The sequence below is a fragment of the Hylaeus anthracinus genome, unplaced genomic scaffold (assembly GCF_026225885.1).
Source record: "Hylaeus anthracinus isolate JK02 unplaced genomic scaffold, UHH_iyHylAnth1.0_haploid 5, whole genome shotgun sequence".
NCBI lineage: Eukaryota > Metazoa > Arthropoda > Insecta > Hymenoptera > Colletidae > Hylaeus > Hylaeus anthracinus.
Genome location: NW_026535322.1, coordinates 9,626,447 through 9,647,064, shown reverse-complemented (window position 1 = coordinate 9,647,064; position 20,618 = coordinate 9,626,447). Strand labels below are relative to the sequence as shown.

Below are 20,618 nucleotides of genomic sequence, written 5' to 3'. Positions count from 1 at the left end.
CTTTATTATTAATTAATTATATATTTGTTTCTTATTTAAGTATTATATCGTACAACTATGCGCGAGTTAATAGAAAATGTAAAATAATAACATCAGAGATATTTACATTTGTTCTATTATATCACAATATTTTAAATTACGCGGTTCAATCGATTTCGAAAGTATTTTCAAAACAGGATTTATTTACCATTTGCTTTACCTCTCTATACTTGTTAGATCTGTTTGTATCTTTTGTAAATAATCAAATGCTTCCTTGTAGCACGTTTCAACTTCGTAGGAAAGTGATTTGAAACCGTACGTCGCTCCCATGTGCATTTTATTTACGTATTCGAGATTTACATCATTTTCCCTAAATTAGAACATTTGAACGCTTACGATGCTTATCAAAGTTTACTTCTTCACAAAAAAGAAAAAAAAAAGAGTAAAACTTACAGTGCTTCCAATTTATGAATTTTGGAATTTAAATAAGTTTCAAATACAAATTGTTTCTTGTTCTTATTTTCGTCCAAGAGCTCGTTATACCTATTTAACGCAGAATTTAATTCCTGTATATTGATGCCACTGGATACCATGGAAACTAAAAGATTGTTAAACGAATTATGCGGTTTCGGCGAAGACGATGTGACTGCCAAGTATTCATCTTGCTGCTGCTGCATACTTTTCTAGATAAAACAAAGAAAGAATCAGTCATAATAAACCATAAAAATCTAAACGGAACTCTTTGTATATTGTTACTAACACATCTGGCATCATTGGAAGAGGTGGTTCGGAAGGTGATTTGAAACAACTTTTTCCTTAGCGAAAATGTTGTCTGAGGCTTTGTTAATATCTGCTTAACGAAGTTTCGAACAAAATTTTCGCTAAGGAAAAAGTTGTTCAAATCACCTCCCAAACCACCCCTTTCAGGGTGTAACGACATTTTTGGGACACCCTGTATTTCATTGTTACTGACTTTTCATTTGCATTTTTGGTTATCGTATATCGTTTCAAATGATGCAATTTATTAATACATTTTATACGAAATAATATTTACTTACGAAACGATTGTAAACTTGCTTTTATGTATAATTACTTGATGCATGTATTCTATGACATAACATTTATGTATGCATATTGATAAATGGCGGATCGTGCGAATGTCGAGAATGAAGCATGTGGAGTTTTTAACCTTACTTAACGTTTGTCAGATTTTTTTGTCGGCGCACGAAGAATTTTAGTTTTAGGAAAAGATACGATACCAGAGGTAAATAATAATCGATATTAATTTAATAAAGTAAGTTCGTATTTAAAGGAAGAACGAATTCGTACTTTATACTGTCTCATGATCCTAGAAAAATATCTCATTACGAACGCAAACGTTATCTCTTTAAACGAATGCTTATATTTACATGTACCTTCGTCATTTTTTTATATATCAAATTACCTGATTCGTAAAAGTGATCAAAACATAATAGTATTCTCCAAATTATTCTAAATCTCATAATAATATAATCAAATACCATGCACTCTGTTATAAGTTAAAATTATTCAATTTTTTACATTTTCGTTTTCATTAACATATGTTCATTTCATATATATGTATTTTAACCTTCCTATGGCGATGCAACGACTGATAAGCATGTAACTACCCATTAATTACAATCGCATGAATATTTGAAATGTTTAAGACCTAGTCGTTGTTTAGATTTACTTTAAAGAGATGCCATTATAGCGATATATAAAATGTGAACCACAATTTAGTTTATGTTTCACTTGTAGCGACACAAACTAAATTAACAAAATTAAAAAATGATTCTTTGAGTGGAAACACGGATCTATAAATATATATATATATGAACAAAACATAAAGCTCATTGGATAAAAATAAATGTACAGACTTTGTTAAAGCGTTAAAACAAATATAGTAATTCTTTTACTAATAGAAATTGATACGGTCAATTGTTTAAGATGATGCTTTACATATTGTTCATATTTTTCTAAGTCTACACATTCGACCAAGTTAACGTAGTACGATGAACTATATTAATCATAAAATATGTATTGTACTTTTGCAATATTTGATCAAAATATGGTAACTAAGACTTCTTTGTAGGGTATCATATTATTGGATCTTATATAATACTACATGTACAGTAGCAATTGGATATTGAACACAGTATTCGCAAAATACTGTTGGACTAGATATTATTTTTTTAAGAATACAATGACTTCTTTGCTGGTTCCTCCAGAATCAGTGCGAGGGGCGACACGTTTGGATCGTACGGCGTTCACGACTACAGTAGAATTACCATTCTTAAAGTTTCGTGATGTTACTATTTCGGAAGTAATTCCAGTTTTGAAAAAGTATTTGGTCAAAGTGAGAAACTTCAAATCTATTCAAAATACAGCCAACGAAACGATCGTATATTTAAATCCGAAGTTGATACAAAATTTCGAAAATTTCTCAGAAAATGATAGACAGAAACTGGCGGAAGTATATGAACAGTTTGGAACAGCGAAAGTAACTGTAAAGTATGATAATTGGGATGGTAACGACATATTGAAAGCTATTTTACCCAAAGGGATTGATGTCCCTTCTTCGTACAGTTTGGTAGGTCATATCGTGCACTTGAATCTGCGCGATGAGCATTTACCATACAAAAATGTTATCGGTCAAGTTCTTCTTGACACTATTCCGTCTGCTCGAACAGTTGTTAATAAGGTGAACACTATCGATACGACGTTTAGACACTTCACTATGGAAATCCTCGCAGGCGATAAGAATACTATTACGGTAACGAAAGAAAATGGTTTCACGTACGAGTTGGACTTTTCTCAAGTTTACTGGAATTCTCGATTGTGTACCGAACATTTAAATTTGATCAAACTTATGAAACCTAAAGATACTTTGTACGATGTATTCGCTGGAATCGGACCGTTCTCTATTCCTGCTGCCCGTGCAGGAGTTAACGTATTCGCGAATGACTTGAATCCCGAATCTTATAAATGGCTTCAAAGAAACGCTGTCATCAATAAAGTTACCGTTAATTTCAAATCTTTTAACTTGGATGGCAGAGAGTTCATAAAAAGCATCGTTAAAGCTGATATTTTGAACAGACGAGCTAATAATGGAATTGGTACGGAACATATAGCAATGAATTTACCAAGTAACGCCGTTGACTTTTTGGACGTGTTTCACGATTGTTTTAACAAAGACGAGATAGAAAGAATATGTTACCAACCACCGACCATACATCTATACTGCTTTGTAAAAGCGAACAAAGGAGAAGATGCTTGTAGACTTGGACAACTGTTAGTCGAAGAGAAATTAGGCTGCGCGTTGAATAACTCTTTAATTAATTTGCATCAGGTTAGAAAGGTTTCGCCGTTCAAAGAAATGATTCGCGTGTCATTTCTATTAACGCGAAGCGTGTTAAAAGGCGAGGAGCCAGCAACGAAGAAATTGAAAGTGGAAAGTAATTCCAATACATATGTAAGCGATAATATTGCAGAGAATAATGGGAAAAAACAAGGGACAGAAAAAGAATCAGAAGAACAAGAATGTATTCAAAGTAGCAACTGTTCGTAGTGTCAAATTGAAAGCGAAAGCTCAGAAGGTGGTAACCAATTTAAAAAAAGTAAGTGAATCCTTGCAAACGGTGTACTAATAATAACGTATTTAATTAAAATGGACAAGTGGTATCTATGAACTTGATTTCATGCTATTCTCCTTCATTTCGATAGTTGGATTTAAAAGGAAATAAAGCGATTAAAGAGTGCAAGGATAAGATGGCTCAGATAGATCAACAGCTTCAGGAATTGCAGAAGGCAGCGCTCGAATCTAAATCAAAGCCGAAGGTAAACCAAGCGAAACATGGAAGGAAGAAGAAAGAGCCCAAAAAGCCACCGGTACAGACAGATGTAACAACGTCTTTGGTCGAACAAATGCAAATTTGATGAACACTTTTAAGATAGTATCTAAGATGTTTCTAATACTACATTGTTATCACCTACTTTGATGATATTTAGCGATACTGATTTATTTCATAGAATGTAAAAGAAGAAATATTGTAAGCTCTATTTTATGTAAGCTACATCGGACAGATCTTGTTACATAAAATAAATGTAATTAAATATACAAATGATTTACGGAGTCGCTTCTTATCACCAAACTTTTATCCCGACTACATATCAAAGTATACTCTCAGGCGCCTAGAAATAAAGGCTTATTTATTCAATGATAACTACTAGTATAAAGTTGACTACTGCATACATTATTGCTCTTTACCGATCTACTACTAAGTACTAAACGAAGAAGTCTTAAAGTTTATTGTAAAACCCAAGATATACTTTTAGGTAAGTTCGATTGCATCGTTATTTACATAAATTTATTTTTTAATTCATTTAGGACGACGATTCACGATGGAGGTCCATACTGCAGCCTTGATTTCGATAGGAGATGAAATTTTACGTGGACAAATTGTAGATACAAACGCATCTTACTTGGCGAAACGTTTACGGGCATCTGGTATTACGCTTCGAAAAATAACAGTAATTCCCGATATTGTGCGTATTAATTTATTATCGCCCTTACATGAAATAAATAAAATTAAGATAAGGGAAATAATTAGAACGTTTAAAAAAATCTGAAGAACAAAGTTTAACCCTTTGGACACGAGAGGTGACTTTCAGTCACCACTAGGTTTTCTTTAGGTTTAATTTCTTTGGAACTCGAAGTGCCAATAAAAATGATTGTCGTTGAGGCAAATGTGATTCTCAAATCTCAAATTAGAGATCTCAATAGAAGTCGATAGAATTAGAAGTCAATATAATCTTAGCATTCGTGGCAATAGAATGCTAAGAAAGAATCTCGAGTTGCTGGTAGATACCAGAAAAAACGGTCTCGAGTCCAAAGGGTTAATATCTAATTTTATATCTAAGATAAATAATATCTCATATCCTGATATTTTATATATTAGTTACAGTTTCGATGACACAAAAATATAACTTTCGTATGGTTTTGTTATGATTAATATTTGAATTCTCACACCGCGTAATGTAGCCTTTTGTGTTAGGTAGATGAAATTGCGAAGACCGTACACGATGCTTCCAAAGAGTACTCGGTGGTATTTACATCAGGCGGTGTTGGACCCACGCACGACGACGTAACATACGAAGCCGTGGCTAAAGGTTTAGGACTAAAACTCGAAACACACGAAGAATTGGTTAATCTTTTTGCAACTCTCTTCCCTAACGAAAAAGAAGCTCAACGTCTTGCCATAGTACCGAGCCCCTGCGAGCTTATTTATGTTCCTTCTCAAAGTAAGCGAATTACTGAATACCAAATCGAAAAGTATGATAAAGAAAGTAGTACACGTTTATATTATCAATTTAAAGCGTCTACTCCGATTGTAATATGAAAATAAATTCAAAGATCGTTCAATTAAAGTTTTAGGAAAGTACGCAGTTATAAAAGCGAGCAACGTGTTTGTATTGCCAGGCTCTCCAAAATATTTCGAGACTGCCGTCGACGTAATAATAACGCGATTAAAAGGGTCTGCTCCTTTACACCTCGACTATATAGATATCAATTTAAGCGAATTATCTATCGTGAACATTTTGGACGAACACGCTAGCCGTTGGAGCGACAAAGTTAGCATTGGAAGTTATCCTCAAGCATCGTGCGATTGTTTGACGAGACTTACGTTCGAGGGAAAGAAAGAAGATGTTTTAGAATCGAAAGGAGAACTTTTGTATCGCTTGCCGATTCAAAGGGTACGAAATCTAGAAAATGGTTTCACCGCGTACCACGCAAAGGCTGTTTTCGAAGAAGCCGACAACGAAGAGCACGTTAAATCCGCTCTGGATATTTTACAAGAATGTTACAGAACGTATGTATCAAAATACGAATGTGCACCGTTTGCGATTAACATAGCTAAAGATAATAAACGCTACGTATATTTTTCAGGTACAAACCAGAAGATATTTTTATAAGTTTCAACGGTGGGAAGGACTGTACGCTGGTTTTACATTTGGCTGCCAGTATTGTGAAATTACAAAATATTACGTCGTTACTGTGCTTGTATGTAACAGCAGATTCGTTTCCAGAGGTAATATTAAGCTAAAAGTTTTGGAACAACCTAATACTTTATACTTGTAAATTTATATAAATGGAAAAGAACTCTACGTAAACCTTTCGAATAGGTCCAAATTTCTTTTTTAAACGATTCATATATATGTGTTTAATAAAAATGTTACGCATTATATTTTTTATACGAACTGTACATGACTTTTGAATATTCATTCAGGTGGATTCTTTCGTGGAGAGAGCTGCAGGGTACTATGGTTTCGAGTTAGTGAGGAAAGAAGGTCCTCTGCAATTGGCATTGAAATCGTTTTTAAACGAAAGGAAGAACTTGAAAGTAAGCCTCATGGGAGTGAGAAAGGGTGATCCTGGTTCGGAAAATCTGAAAGCTTTTACGCCAACCGATCCAAGCTGGCCGAATCTAATTCGCGTGAATCCTATTTTGAACTGGACGTATGATCAAGTGTGGAAGTTTCTGTTAAAGCATAACGTACCGTATTGTCCCTTGTACGACCAAGGGTATACGAGTTTAGGAACGAGATCAACTACGGTACCAAATCCGCGGTTAAAGGATCCTAAGAATCCGTTGTCCTACTTGCCAGCTCATACTTTAACAGACGTGTCTGCCGAGCGACAGGGCAGAGTATAAACGAAACGGTGGAAATTTACGCAGTATTTGGAGCTCGAAAACGCTTATTAAGAAAAGACAAATGGTATTTTATATTTCAGATGGATAATGTAAAATATTTTGCGATGCGTTAAAGACCAGCACTACAACGTGTGTCGTAACATGTGGGACTCGCTTCGGCAATGGATTGTATATATAATAGTAGATAAAGTTCGTACGAATACATCCTTCTTATTCTTGAGGTACAATGACCATCGAAGCGAGTTCCACGTGTTGGGGCATGCTGTATAAATATTTCTAAACAATGCACATCAAATTAAATAAGTATTAAACGTTCAGGATTGTAGTTATTTCACTTCGTCGTAGGGAAAAATGTAATTACACGAAATATGAAAATAATAAAGATACGTCTAGTAATTCAAACGTTCGTGGACCGATATGATTCTCCTTTGCTCGGGAACGTAACCGTACGAAATAAATAATCTTATTTAAAACGTAAGAATTTCTAGGGTTAAATGGCCGCAATAAACCTGCGAAGAGAAAGGATTAATAATTACGTTACGAATTTCTGGTGGCCGGGACAAATTAAACGAATGAAACAGTTTCCAATGAACCGATTCACAATTCCTAATTCTAAACAGCCAGACAAAGGAGTGCTAAAAGTACTTATTAGATTAGGCGTACGTATACGTATTGTTTCTGAATGATTCTTCTGGGTTATATCATTTTCTTATCGTTATCTTTATTCCGTTTCTTTCTCTTTAGATGCTCCTAAATTATCGCCTTGGACCCACGCACACCTCTCTCCTCCTTCTACATGGAGGTGTGATGCATCAATGCACGACATAACGAATCTCGAGTTTTGGAAACAAATCGGTTCCACCCTTGCTGGAAGCAGACCATCGACTGATGATCTGCGTGACCAACTCCTATGACTTTGACGCACATTCCTGCTGACCAAGAGCAACTAGAGGATGATCCCCTGGCTAATCCCCCGCGCGAAGCCAGCAAAGCTAACGGATTAGGGTTTCGCGATTCAAGGAGGTAGAACGGTATAAAATAGCTGGCTGATCGGCCGTATCAAGGAGAGGGGCTGGCAAACGGAGTGACCAACATGTCCAACGACAGTATTCGTTCGGAAGCAAGATATCTACCATCGGGACCACCGCGTTTGCTGGGATGGAACGTTCCACCCGAAGAGATTGTTCACATACCGGATCATTGGCTGGTCTATCCCGAGCCGAACCCCTCCCTTCATTATATGTTGATTCTCTTGTACTTTCTATACATGTTCCTTGCTATACCCGGGAATGGCTTGGTGATATGGATCTTTTGCGCGTAAGTCGTCATTATCGATAAAATCATCTCTATTCCATTTGCACTATTTAACATCTTGCAGTCTTACCGTACGGAGACGAGAAGTTAGCTAGCGGGCCTGATTGGTAACAGTGTAATTTCGTAGATTGTAATATAGAATCCTATAGCATAGATTGTGATATAGAATTCAGTGGTATAATCAAGAAGGAGACTATACTGGTACCGATTAGACTAGCTAGCTCTTCATCTCTGCGTAGTAGCATGGATTAAAATTAACCCTTTGCACTCGAGGCCTTTTTTTCTGGTATTTACCAGCAACTCGAGATGATTTCTTAGCATTCTATTGCCACGAATGCCAAGGTTATATTGACTTATATTAAGATCTCTAATTTGAGATTTGAGAATCAGATCACCTTTGCCTCAACGACAATCATTTTATTGGCACTTCGAGTTCCAAAGAAATTAAACCTAAAGAAAACCTAGTGGTGACTGAGAGTTCTCGAGTGCAAAGGGTTAAACTTGAACCAGTAATCACGATGGACGTTCTAATTTATTTTTTTTCTTGTGGAAAACGTGAAGTGGAATAGAAAGTGCACTACAGTGTTTCATGCGTAGCTAGAATTTTGGTGTTGTACAGAGATTTATTGTTATTCCATGTGATTGAGTTGGAAAGATAGGTGTGCGTAAAGAAAAAAGTGTGTCGCATAATCGTTTGTAAAAATGTGTAACGAATTCATTATTAGGAGGTGCTAAGTTATAATTAGGCTGCGGATCTTTATGCATTCGGATGCATTTATCTAAATAGGAATTTATATCATTCTGCAAATATTATAATATGAACATTACTTTCAATCTTTTTTATAATCTTGCATATTGTTTGCATTTTGTAGGTTCTTGCACATTCAAATTTCCTATAAATGCATAAAGATCCGTTATAAAGTCTAGTTAGAATTTATCCTTTGAAAAGTGTAATTTATCTATGTATTAGATTGGGCGTAGATATTAGGCCTAAGAAATTAATTCCGAGTCTTTGTATTCGATCATTCCGTCGAATAAACAACGATAAGTAAATTTATTAGCCAACGAACTTTCTAAACGAATATTCTAATGGCCATTAGATCGAAACTTGGGTTATCTAACTGTATATAAATTCACCGTACAGATGGTTTCGTAGAGATTAAATCGAGGACTTGGAAGATCGACATTTCAGTCTAACAAAATGACAAGTATTTCTACTTAAACTTGCAAATGATCGAATATAAAGAAGGCAGCTAATTCATTTCCACGCCTAACATTTTCAATACTTCTTCGACGATTAAAAGAATCTACTAATTTTATTCGTAATTTATTTTTGTCTAAAGCGCCAAATCACTAAGGACACCCTCGAATATGTTCGTCGTGAACCTCGCGGTTTGCGATTTCATCATGATGATTAAGTCACCGATCTTTATATACAACGCCTTTAACCATGGTTTCGCTTTGGGCAACATTGGATGTCAAGTATTCGGCTTCATGGGCTCCCTGTCCGGCATCGGTGCCGCGATGACGAACGCAGCGATAGCATACGACAGACATAGGTACTCTTAATTCAATTATAAACGCTACAAGCTTAAGTAATTAATTGTTCGAGGCCTAAGAGTGCCTTGACACCTTTAAAAATAGGCTAGTTTGATTTTTGAATTTGCAAAGTTTTATACTTTTAAACTTGTAAGGTCTACAAGAGAAACTATCACTTTGAGAAACTTAAAAAAAAAAAAAAATAAATTTTGGAGAGTTCTAGACTAGAACACCTTAAGAAGAGAGTTCGTTCGAAATCAGAATCCAACCTCAGTTAACACTTTGCACTCGAGGGCTTTTTTTTCTGGTATCTGGCAGCAACTCGAGATGTTTCTTAGCATTTTATCGCCATGAATTCTAAGCTATCTATTCTAGATCTATCTAGATTCTATTCTAGAAATCTATTCTAGATTTGAGAATAAGGTCACCTTTACCTCGCCAATGAGGTTTATTGACACTTTGAGCTCCAAAGAAATTAAACCTAAAGAAACATTAGGTATTGTAATTTTGCTACGTGAAATGGTGACTGAGTCACCTCTCGAGTGCAAAGAGTTAACATTAAATTTGTATTCCAGTACAATAGCAAGACCTCTCGACGGTAAGCTGTCCCGTGGACAAGTGCTCTTGTTCATTCTGTGCATCTGGACCTACACCGTACCTTGGGGTCTGATGCCCTTAATGAACGTATGGGGACGTTTCGTGCCCGAGGGTTTCCTAACCAGCTGTACCTTCGACTACCTGACCGACTCGAACGACATACGAACATTCGTCGCCACCATATTCACGTTCTCCTACGCCATACCGATGATGCTTATTATCTACTACTACAGCCAAATCGTTAGTCACGTCGTCAACCACGAGAAAGCGCTACGCGAACAGGCCAAGAAGATGAACGTTGACAGCTTACGGAGTAATGCGGGCTCGAACACTCAAAGCGCCGAGATTCGTATAGCCAAGGTACTCGACACGGTATAATAATTATCGGATTCTTCGTTAATACTATAACCGAGGCTGATGGCTGTAAGGCTCTTGGATAAGCTAGTTTCACTAATTTAGACATTTTGTTAGGATTGGAGCTTCTTCAGGGGTCAAAGACTATACTGATGTATCAGTGAAGACTCTGATTCAGAATTAACTCGGATGCTTTGTTAGGATTGCAGCTAGCTTCTTCAGGGGTCAAAGATTATACCGATGTATCAGTGGAGACTCTAATTCAGAATTAATTCGGATACTTTGTCAGCATTGCAGATAGCTTCTCAGGGTTCGAAGTAAGCTAATGTTGGCTTACGCAGCTTGGATCACTTTAAGGTACCTTCTTCAGTCAATTGTGACAACTTCTATTAGCCCTTTGCACTTGAGACCTTTTTTTCTGGTATCTATCAGCAACTAGAGATGTTTCTTACCATCCTATTGCCATGAATTCTAAGCTATCTAGATTTGAGAATAAGGCAATCATTTTATTGACTCTTTGAGCTCCGAAGAAATTAAACCTAAAGAAACATTAGGTATTGTAGATTTGCTGCGTGGAATCTAATCTCTCGACTGCAAAGGGTTAGTAGTCAATGAGCAGGTACCTTAAAATGACTCGAGCTACGCATGCGACTACCTAACCCAGGCATATCCATACATATAGCATGGCCTAACCAAGCTAACCTCTAATTCATAACTAACATGACTTAATCCATGCCTAACTTCATCCAAATCCAGACCTGTCTACCAGGCGATGTCACCTATGTACTTGCCTCGGTGTCTAAAAAAACCGAGGGATGACTTTATTTGTAGAAATGATTGTTAAAAATTAGATTAAATAATTTCGGACCAAGTATCGTGATCTAAACGTTACCAATTTATACGTGTTTTTGTTCCAAGGCTGCCATCACAATCTGCTTCCTGTTCGTCCTCTCGTGGACCCCGTACGGTGTGATGGCAATGATCGGTGCATTTGGTGATAAATCGCTCTTAACACCCGGTGTCACGATGATACCAGCCATCACGTGTAAAGCCGTTGCTTGTTTGGACCCGTACGTGTACGCGATAAGTCATCCGCGATACAGGTAAACTTTCGTAACAAAATTACAATAATATTATTAAATAGCCCTAAAAACATCGTGTTCGCGATATTGCATATTTGCATAACGATATTTGCGTGCATCTTTAAAATGAATTCATTGTAGAATAATAATTGTCACACTTCGAATAATTAGTGAAACGAAATTTTAAATACGTCGATTATTATTCGACAGTGATTCATATCGATTAGAGTCTAGGTTCGAAAATCGATCGATCGGTATTTCGTAATGTTGATATTATAATGGCATTAAAATATTTTCTGCGACAGGTTGGAGCTACAGAAACGATTACCATGGTTGGAATTACAGGAGAAACCAATATCGGACTCGCAAAGTACCACGACTGAAGCAGTAAACGCTCCACCGGCTTCGAGTTAGACTCTAATTGAAATTGTTCACTTTTTTTTGTTTGTTTTTTTTTTTGACAACAAACACTGTTAAAGATACACGATCCTTGTATAGCAACTGCAATAAAGCAATTTCCTGACATACGCGTTGCCCCTCGATTTTACCTAACGGTTATACGACGTTCCGTGTACGTTATTTCTTTGTAAATTGCAATGTAATTTGGGAACTATCGGAGTACACATTTGCTTGTCGTATTGGAGACAATTATTATAACAAATACAGTTTGAAATAATCATAGCTTGTTTCTTTGGACTGCCCCTGATATACAAAAATTGATAACTAATCTGTAGGGTTGTGTGAGTAACGAATTGTACCGATCGAAAATTAGCGTTTCTATTCTATATACTGTTTCTATACATCTATTTCTATTCTATTCTATATGTATACTGAGTTATCTGCTATTGAATTCAATTTATTTCAGTTCATTCTTTCTTAATAAAGAAACACCTGTTCTAGTTATAATGCAAATTGCTGTACTCAAACAAGTACGGAGCAAAAACAAGAATGGATATGTGCAGTAGTTTGCTCGGAAGGGGTGCCTTTTTAAATTATAATAATAAAAAATGTATTAATAAAAGAAATCGATTTGGATGTTTCGAAATCTCAAAAAGACGTCCCTTTAATTTATAATAAATAATCATAGAGAAATTGTAACGCAAATAAAAGAAAGATGCCTTCAATTTATAACGAGAATAATAATAAAAATCGAAAAGGATTCCTTTGATTTATAATACAAATCATAAACAAAAATAAAGAAAGAAATAGAAGTGATAGTGCGAAAGTACTTACTACGACCACTTATTGCCAATATCCATCTAGAGAATCCCATGATTTTATTAAATTTCGTTTCTATCAGACAAATAAACAAAGCACCACTACATCCTCTCCCGCCAAAGATACCCCGCTCACTGATGGCAATGGCGGAATGGCCCCACCATGGCCACCATCCCCTCCCCAACAGAGATGCCAGATTCGGTCCGCAAATGTTTCTATCCCCACCACTTACGCACACAAACCTACGACAGCGTGTACGTGAATCGGACAGCTTCGGGACCAGAGATGGGCATTATCTAAATAAAATAAAAAAATTATATAAATAGAAATTCGAATAAAGATACTTTCGGATAAGAAACTATATTCGATAACTTATATTATATTAAGTTATCTAAAGTAAAATTGAGCGCTAGTCATGCGTTGTTCCATTACACGAAAGTTCCCCTATTATTAACACATCTGTCCTTCAAAATTAGTTTACACAACAAACGTTCTACAGCGTTACGTAACGAATACTACATGGGAGGGAATATTTCTTGGCAATAAAAGATACCCTCATAAGGAACAAAAACTGGCAAATTACAACTTTATTCGCTTACGCATGCTACCTTGTCTTATAGCTACGATTCTAGGCCTTAGAAATTCGAAAATAAAATTGTACATACGCGAGAGATCGATTCGACTAAATCTGATTAAGCGCTTGAATATTCGATATCGTGACAAAGAATCTTTTCTAACGACTGGCGTTTGGTTATCGAGAAATTTATTGGGTGTGTCGAACAATCGCGTCTGTTCGTTTCGGATAGTGTCAATTTCGAAGGCGTAGACGATAAAAATCATTGTCCAAAGGGCGCGTGTGTTCCTTCGTGAAACGCAAAGATGCGAAGGAACGGCGAATTTAATGACGTTCGAATTTTTTTATGGCTCTTCTCGACGTTCGATTAAAAACAATGAATTAGATAAAAAGATGATTTCGCGCGCTTTATTTGTAAGAGTTCTTTTTGTCGGTTAATTGTCGTTTACACAATCCTTAAATACATTGCAAATACACACAACAAAATTCCTGCAAAATTTGACCTCTCGATTGTAACGTTAACACGTTCCCCAAATTATCGAAAATTTTTAATGGAAAATACATGAAATTTGATCAATCAGTTACGTCTATCTTATCTTATGTATTTGCAAGGTATTCAGGGGTTGCGTGACACAAATTTCAGAAATCATTGAAATAAGGACCACCCTAATACATATATATATATATATGTCTTTTCTTCATCGTGCCTTTCTGACGAGACGATCCGTCCAACCGTTCAAGTTTCTTCATCGCTATACCCTTGCAATCTCACTGGCTCGTTCGATGCCATACGTAAATCTACGTCGCGGGCCCTCTTGTTTGTACTATATCACTGCTAAGTGTGCGCTAATTATACAATTACGATAATAAATAATAAATCACGCTCTGTACACTTCTTTTTTCTTTTTCTTTTTTTTTTTTTTTTGTTTTTCTTCTTCTAGGAACTTTCTACTTCCAGCTATGTTAATTCACAGAAGACATTGATTTACTCCAGAAACTCCAAGCGATTACGAGGTATCGAGATCCAACTTTGAATAACAGGTACGTGGAAATGATAAAACGCTTAGAGAAGTGAGAAGTCGAGTGTCGTGCACGATTACATACGCGTGTTTCTCGCGTTTAATAAATATAATACGTTAACAATATGAAACAATCAATGTGTCTCACGTGTTCGGGGACCATTCTGAATATTTCAACGACGAAACGATAGGACGACAGGTAGCTTGTCTAGCATTTTTGTACGCATTGAAGATGTACACGAGACTAAATATACATTTGCGATATATATGTACAGTTTCCACTTTCTCTTTAAACGAAGAGAGCAATCTTTCTCAAACTGTGAGTGTGCGAAGAACGATATTGAATTGTTAACAGTAGTGGAAACATTGTAAAAAGAAGCTGGAAAGTAAAAAGTTTGAGCAACAACATTGTCTTGTACTTATAGCGTATTTATCACTTTTATATCTGCTGTACTTAAAGAGTAAGAAAAGACTTTCTCCTTGAAAGACAAGTTATACAGACATTAATATACTATTAATTAAAAATAGTAAAATTATTATCAAACTCTATCGCGTTACGTGCTTCGAGTAACCTTTATACATTGCTTCAGTCTGTATGGCAAGTTTGAATTAAAAAATACGAATCCGTTTAAATTAAACGGACAAAATCTAATGTTTAAATGGTGAATGCGTTCGATTAAAAACAGTTGTATAGTACATCCAAAATTATTGTAAGTTCAAAGCTCGAATAAAATAATCGAAGTAAACAACACCGAGTAAAAAGTACATCCGTTTGAAAGGACGTTATCAATGTTCAGAATGGCCCTCCCCTCTCCATTCGTATACACGTCGAAAACAATTATAAATATATTAAAAAATACTCGAGTCGTGAACATTAGACCACCAGCATAACAATGATCCCCAAGTGGACGCGTCCACGGGGGAATATTAACCATTTTTTTCTTCTTCTTCGTTTTTCATTAACGTGCAACTGTACAGTTATTCGTTTTTCCTACATTTACGATAACAATGAATAGAAATGCCATTAGAGATATGTATTTTACCGATGATTCGTCTAAAAAGAAACGTAGGAGAAAACGTCTGTGTCGCGTGCGATCAAGTTACAGCGAGGACTCGAGATAGAGTCGGACAGTTCGTTTCTCCTCGATGAAAAATTAAACGTTCGTCAAGGAAGAAGGAGAAGAAAAGGACAGAAAAGAAGAGGAAATAAAAGGAAAACAACGATCACCATTCGGAGCAAAAAAGGAGCGACCGAATTTTTGAGCACGCAATTGTAAAATCATACTACGTCGTAAGTATGCGTATTAAAATCTCCCAATAAACTCTTTCTTTCGGCGAAGACAATTCGAATAATACGCGTGGTGCGCCCACCGTTGTCGGGACACCCTGCATATTAATCGTTGACACTTTGCAACGTGTTAATAAAACAGCGGCTCGAACATACATTGGAAGAAACGATATCCGTTGCCGCGGCTAGAAATCGGTACCTGGATGTAAACATAGACGACATTTGCGCTCTACTACTCTCTACGTGAGCATGTGTAACGCGTCCTCACTTTTTAATTCGACATCTACGACATGCGCGAAGAACACTTCGTTAACTCTTAATATCGTGTATATTTATTACGAACGACCGAATTTAACCGAACGGTCGTGGGCACGTAAGCGGTTCTGGTTCTTCCGACGACTGTTCCACTGCGACGTTTCGGTTGCGAAGTACGATTAGGCGTGGAGAAACGTGATTAGAATACGTGCACGATACGTAACGAATCGTACTGGTTCGATTAGTTTTATTGGACTAATGAAAGGCAGGATAAATTGTTACTCAAATAAAAAGATAGTCGAACAACGAATGAAAGATACTAGAGTTGTTCACGTTTCTTCAGGCCACGTATGTTCGTCGATCGCGACGAATCTGATCCTGCCTGGACCTATCTAATGCCTTCTATTACAACGATATCGTCTAATTGTACGTAAGACACTCAGCAGATAAAACGAACACTCGTGTCGCATCGAGGGACGTCCGATGCGAAGTTTTCAGAGCGATTAGTTTCCCGCGGAACGACGACGATCCCTCGATTACTTACAGACTGATCGCGTGATTGCATTTGCTATGCCATTTAATGCACACGCAAAGCTTATTCTAGATCAACGAGGTTTAGGCGATGGGAGGAAAGGGGAAGGAAGTGTAACAGGGCCGTGGGACTAGATTAAAGTTTTACCTTGCGAAACGTTTCACTTTCTCTCTCTCTCTCTCTCTCTCTCTCTCTCTCTCTCTCTCTCTCTCTCTCCCTCTCTGAGCGAACGATGAGTAAAAGCACGTATTGCCTAAAGATTTATTTGCTCCTATTATTATTGTTATCCTTAACGTTACCGTTTGTATTGTTCGTGTCGCTTGTTCTCCGATCGCTTTACTCGTCACTTCCGTTAACCGATCGTCGTTCACCCGAATAGTATTCGATACTATTCGATATCGTTCTACTTCGATTTGTTCCTCTTCAACGCTAATTTTAACGAGTAATTTATACTTTCTAATTTGTATATCGCGCTTCGGAATCACGGGTGCATCTTCTTGAAAATATGTTATTTCTTCGCGTTTATATATTCTTACACGGATTAGTCTCTAATTATTCGAACTCCTCGCGGTCGTATCTCCGTAGTGACGGTAGCCGTGCCAGAATTATTTCTGGCCAAGCTGGAAGATATGTCGACGTTCCCTATCGCGCACGTGGATGGACGTCGTGGGAAGGATTTTCAGCACGGATATCGAATACTATATCTAGATCGCTGGAGCATCGGTACATGGCCGCGAAACTGATCCTTGGACGCGTGTTTTGTGCTTTTACGATATATTCCATATTCTTTTTAAGTATATTGGACTGTTTTCAAACGAACGTCCTGTTCCTTGAATTCGACCCGCAGTTATCTGTATTATGTATAATAGATATCCGTGACTTGACCACTCAACCGTAGTGATGTAATTTCTTATAAATGAATCTTGAAAAGAATTAAAACCCGAACGCAAACAAAGTATGAAAGGTTAGAGAACCTGTTTGACGCGTGCGCGAGAAAATTCTATAGAATTTATATATAATATATATAATATAATATAACTAATAACTATAGTTAGCGACCTAGGTATAGCGTAGATATCCGTGATTTTCGATGAGTGGATCCTGCAATCCTCGTTCTCAAAAGGTCGTGTATGTCTTTGGAACGTTTCTCCCATGAAAGATAACGCTCGCGTAAAGAATATATCCCAGGTTTCGACCGCAGAGTTCATTCGTTCAACGTATCGTCGCTCTTCTTAAAAATTATACGCGTTTCTTGTTCGTTTGTTCTTGATCGTTTTGCGGTATTTACACGAGAGGCGATAACATTGCTAGCGTCATTGCTGCATCCTATCAGAGATTCTCACACATCCGAACAGAGATCCACGGCCCTGCGAAGACGTGCAGAGATCAGGACCGTTTTAACATCGTCGCGATAGTCCTTGTTAAATTTACATCGTTTAGATATCGAAGATCGAAACGAAAAAGATTCGAGGGATCCAAATAAACGTGGGTATAGTAGTCTGGGTGCGGATGAGAAATTTTAGCGACTGCTACCGCCGCCAACTCGTTCAACGTTGCAGCACGGTCGTACGTTAAAACGACACTGGCGAAGACTAATGGTGTTTCGAAACGAGAAACGTTATTCATACGGTGATCGCGAATCGATGCAATTGTGTATCTACGTATGCGGCACAGAGAGTGGATGCTAGACGGGGATGGGTTACGCTACGACGAGAAACGATGTTCCTGAGGAAGACAATTCGCGTCTGTGCCTTTGTAACCGTGACTGTTCGTCTTTGACTTTCGTTTCTCCTCGATGGCCAATTTTTTCACTTTGTACGGCCGTAACGAGCATATCAGCATCGTTTGGCTGTCCTTTGACGATCCCTCCATCTTCGACTTCGACCTCTTCCGTTCTTCTTTGTTTTTGTTCTCTGGCGTTGTCTCGTCCTGCGTGTGGCTCTCTTCTAGAAAGTTATCGATAAATGTACAATTGTCTCGTTTGAGGGAAAACAAGGGAGAAATTGACAATTTTCGAGAATCGTATTTTCTAAATAACATCGAAACGGTTACTTAAATTACAGTTCGGTACGAGGAAGTTTTCTAAAATCAAGTTTTCACTGTTGGAAAATTTCTACCAAGTTAAAATGTTATCTTTAAACTGTCGAAGATTATACATGTTAACCCTTTGCTCTTTTCTATCTTCGGGTCTCCAGTTGCAGCAACCTTCACGTGGTGAGACCTGGTAATCAGTATTATTCGGCTCGCATATGGACGCTGCTCGATATTTCAAACTGCACGGTAAAATGGAGATACCAACTGCCCCGTACAAACTACAATTTATTCCGTACGAAACCAGCAGAAAAATTACGCGAAAGTCGTCTAAACGTTATACAAAATGCGATGGAACTCCCTATCTCGCGATCAGTCGTAAACATTGTATTACTCTTACTTGTAAAACATTAGTCTAACCTCAGCGTCCTGCATGAAACTTTCTATAGTTTCTTCTTAACCTGTTAACCCATTTGCACTTTCCAAAAATACTTCAACTTCCTAAGGATTTAACGAAAGTGCAGGACCTTCTATTATAATATCAATGTAACTGTTAATAATTAATGTAACAATTGTCCGAAATTAATTTTTAGTTATTTCAGCTAACAGATACAACGATATAGAACAATTTCTCACGATTACTCTGTGTTCGATGAATACTCATTCCGAACCGTGATTCTTATTAATATTTAATCGAAGACTAAATGTTACTATATGCATTGTAAATATTCAATTAATTCGGAGATGTACATATTTAATGCATTTTAAAGTTTCAGATTATTATACCAATGTTTTTCGAGAAAGTAATATTTCCGCACATGAAAAGTTGAGAATAAAATTTAAATAAGTAATCGTGAGAAATTTGTCAATATTTTAATATCTGTTGATTAGACCAACTAAATAGTAATTTCTGACAATAGTTAAATTAATTATTAACAGTACTTATTATTTAAACAATGATGGGGAATATGATTATGCTGTGGTATTAATGTTTCGTAAATTCTTTTGTGGATGGATTCAACGAGCCTTCGAATCGACATGTCACGACATGTCTCGCGGTTGTTGTTCGTCCTTCCCTCTCTCTACTTCTCAGGATCATTCTTCGACGATCCTTCGGTCGGTATGGATCTCGCAATCGCGCGTCCGCGTCTCGTGTCCCTCCTACCTTTGTTTGTGTAGTTTCCCGTAGTTATCGTCGCTTGGTATTGGTTGTGGGTATCTTAGTTTGGTTTGGGTAGTTTTAAGGCATGTATCTAGCTAGTTTTAAGGCATGCATGTACGAGAGTTTGTCCTCTGCCAAAGAATTATTAATCAACTTGTTTTGTTTGTTCGTAAGTCCATACTGGGCTCGTAACATCGTGCTCCATTTCGATCACTATTGCTTCATGTGGTAAGTGTAGTGATCAACTGTGTAACTGGACAGAAAGGCCGGTTGCCGTCCTCCTGGTGGATCTGTATTCGAGAGGAAGACAATCGGCTCCTCCGGATCGGTTCTCTACTTCCTGCATCACGTTTAGTGTAGTCCAAGGCTCTCGGCGTAGCGCAGTAAGTCCAAAGCGCAGTAAGACGGATACAAGTCGCGTCCTGTAGTGGCTCCCAACGGGATGCAGGGTGTGGAGGACTGGTTCGGAGGCGTCGGTCGTCTTCCTCTCGAGTCCAGATCCAACAGGAGGAAACGGGACTGACTCAGTAAGTTCAGTTTCATGGTCGCGTCGTGTCGCGATTTCCATTTAGCTTCCATTTAGTTCAAATAATTGTTTGGCAGAGTCATACTTAGACTTTGGAAATTAAAGGAACTTTGTTTTCTTTGATTGCCACGGTTTCGTACTTAGTATTAAGCTCGTCGACTCTATGTAGGGTATGCATCTATGTATGTATACTCTATGTAGAGGGAGATCGAAAGAACTTTGATTCCTTCTATCTCCGGGTCTCCACTCGCAGCAACCTCCACGTGGTGAGACCTGGTAATCGGTATTATTCGTGACGAACAATCCTTCGTTGCGAATAATATCGAGAGCTAATGGCTGCCAAATTATAATAAGATCTTTAGATATAAAAAGTGTAAGGTGCAAAAGTGTACAGTGGAAAAGCGGAAAGTGGAA

At 37.3% G+C, this 20,618-nt stretch overlaps 4 protein-coding genes across 9 annotated transcripts in view; 2 read left to right on the top strand and 2 right to left on the bottom strand.

Moving 5' to 3' along the window:
- Nucleotides 1–195: 195 nt before the first annotated feature.
- Nucleotides 196–723, bottom strand: LOC128895811 (uncharacterized). Its single transcript, XM_054158739.1, has 2 exons — nucleotides 433–723; nucleotides 196–349 (listed from the first exon to the last, which is right to left on the bottom strand). The coding sequence occupies exons 1-2, from the start codon at nucleotides 654–656 to the stop codon at nucleotides 196–198; spliced, it is 378 nt and encodes a 125-aa protein (XP_054014714.1). The 5' UTR covers nucleotides 657–723.
- Nucleotides 724–923: 200 nt separating this feature from the next.
- On the top strand, nucleotides 924–7,111 carry LOC128895457 (tRNA (guanine(37)-N1)-methyltransferase-like). 4 transcript variants are annotated; one of them, XM_054158063.1, is made up of 6 exons: nucleotides 939–1,243; nucleotides 4,388–4,545; nucleotides 5,055–5,301; nucleotides 5,429–5,870; nucleotides 5,948–6,089; nucleotides 6,288–7,110. In XM_054158063.1, exons 2-6 carry the CDS (start codon nucleotides 4,402–4,404, stop codon nucleotides 6,711–6,713), a joined length of 1,401 nt encoding a protein of 466 aa, XP_054014038.1. In that variant the 5' UTR covers nucleotides 939–1,243; nucleotides 4,388–4,401; the 3' UTR covers nucleotides 6,714–7,110. The 4 variants fall into 4 exon arrangements, 3 of the variants coding, with proteins under 3 accessions (XP_054014036.1, XP_054014038.1, XP_054014039.1); XM_054158064.1 differs by lacking the exon at nucleotides 939–1,243 and adding an exon at nucleotides 4,252–4,335 and having other exon boundaries at nucleotides 6,288–7,111; XM_054158061.1 differs by lacking the exons at nucleotides 4,388–4,545; nucleotides 5,055–5,301; nucleotides 5,429–5,870; nucleotides 5,948–6,089; nucleotides 6,288–7,110 and adding exons at nucleotides 2,093–3,617; nucleotides 3,724–4,124 and having other exon boundaries at nucleotides 924–1,243.
- A 650-nt stretch (nucleotides 7,112–7,761) lies between these two features.
- LOC128895462 (opsin, ultraviolet-sensitive) lies at nucleotides 7,762–12,124 on the top strand. Its single transcript, XM_054158069.1, has 5 exons — nucleotides 7,762–8,030; nucleotides 9,371–9,586; nucleotides 10,142–10,523; nucleotides 11,436–11,620; nucleotides 11,905–12,124. The coding sequence occupies exons 1-5, from the start codon at nucleotides 7,807–7,809 to the stop codon at nucleotides 12,011–12,013; spliced, it is 1,116 nt and encodes a 371-aa protein (XP_054014044.1). The 5' UTR covers nucleotides 7,762–7,806; the 3' UTR covers nucleotides 12,014–12,124.
- Nucleotides 12,125–13,375: 1,251 nt separating this feature from the next.
- The window catches only part of LOC128895454 (potassium voltage-gated channel protein Shab), a 61,745-nt gene continuing 54,502 nt past the window's right edge, over nucleotides 13,376–20,618 (bottom strand). For all 3 annotated transcript variants that reach the window (XM_054158052.1, XM_054158054.1, XM_054158055.1), the window contains one exon: nucleotides 13,376–18,431. In XM_054158052.1, the coding sequence (XP_054014027.1) occupies nucleotides 18,190–18,431 (242 nt within the window). In that variant the 3' untranslated portion in view covers nucleotides 13,376–18,189. The remainder of the gene's footprint in view (nucleotides 18,432–20,618) is intronic.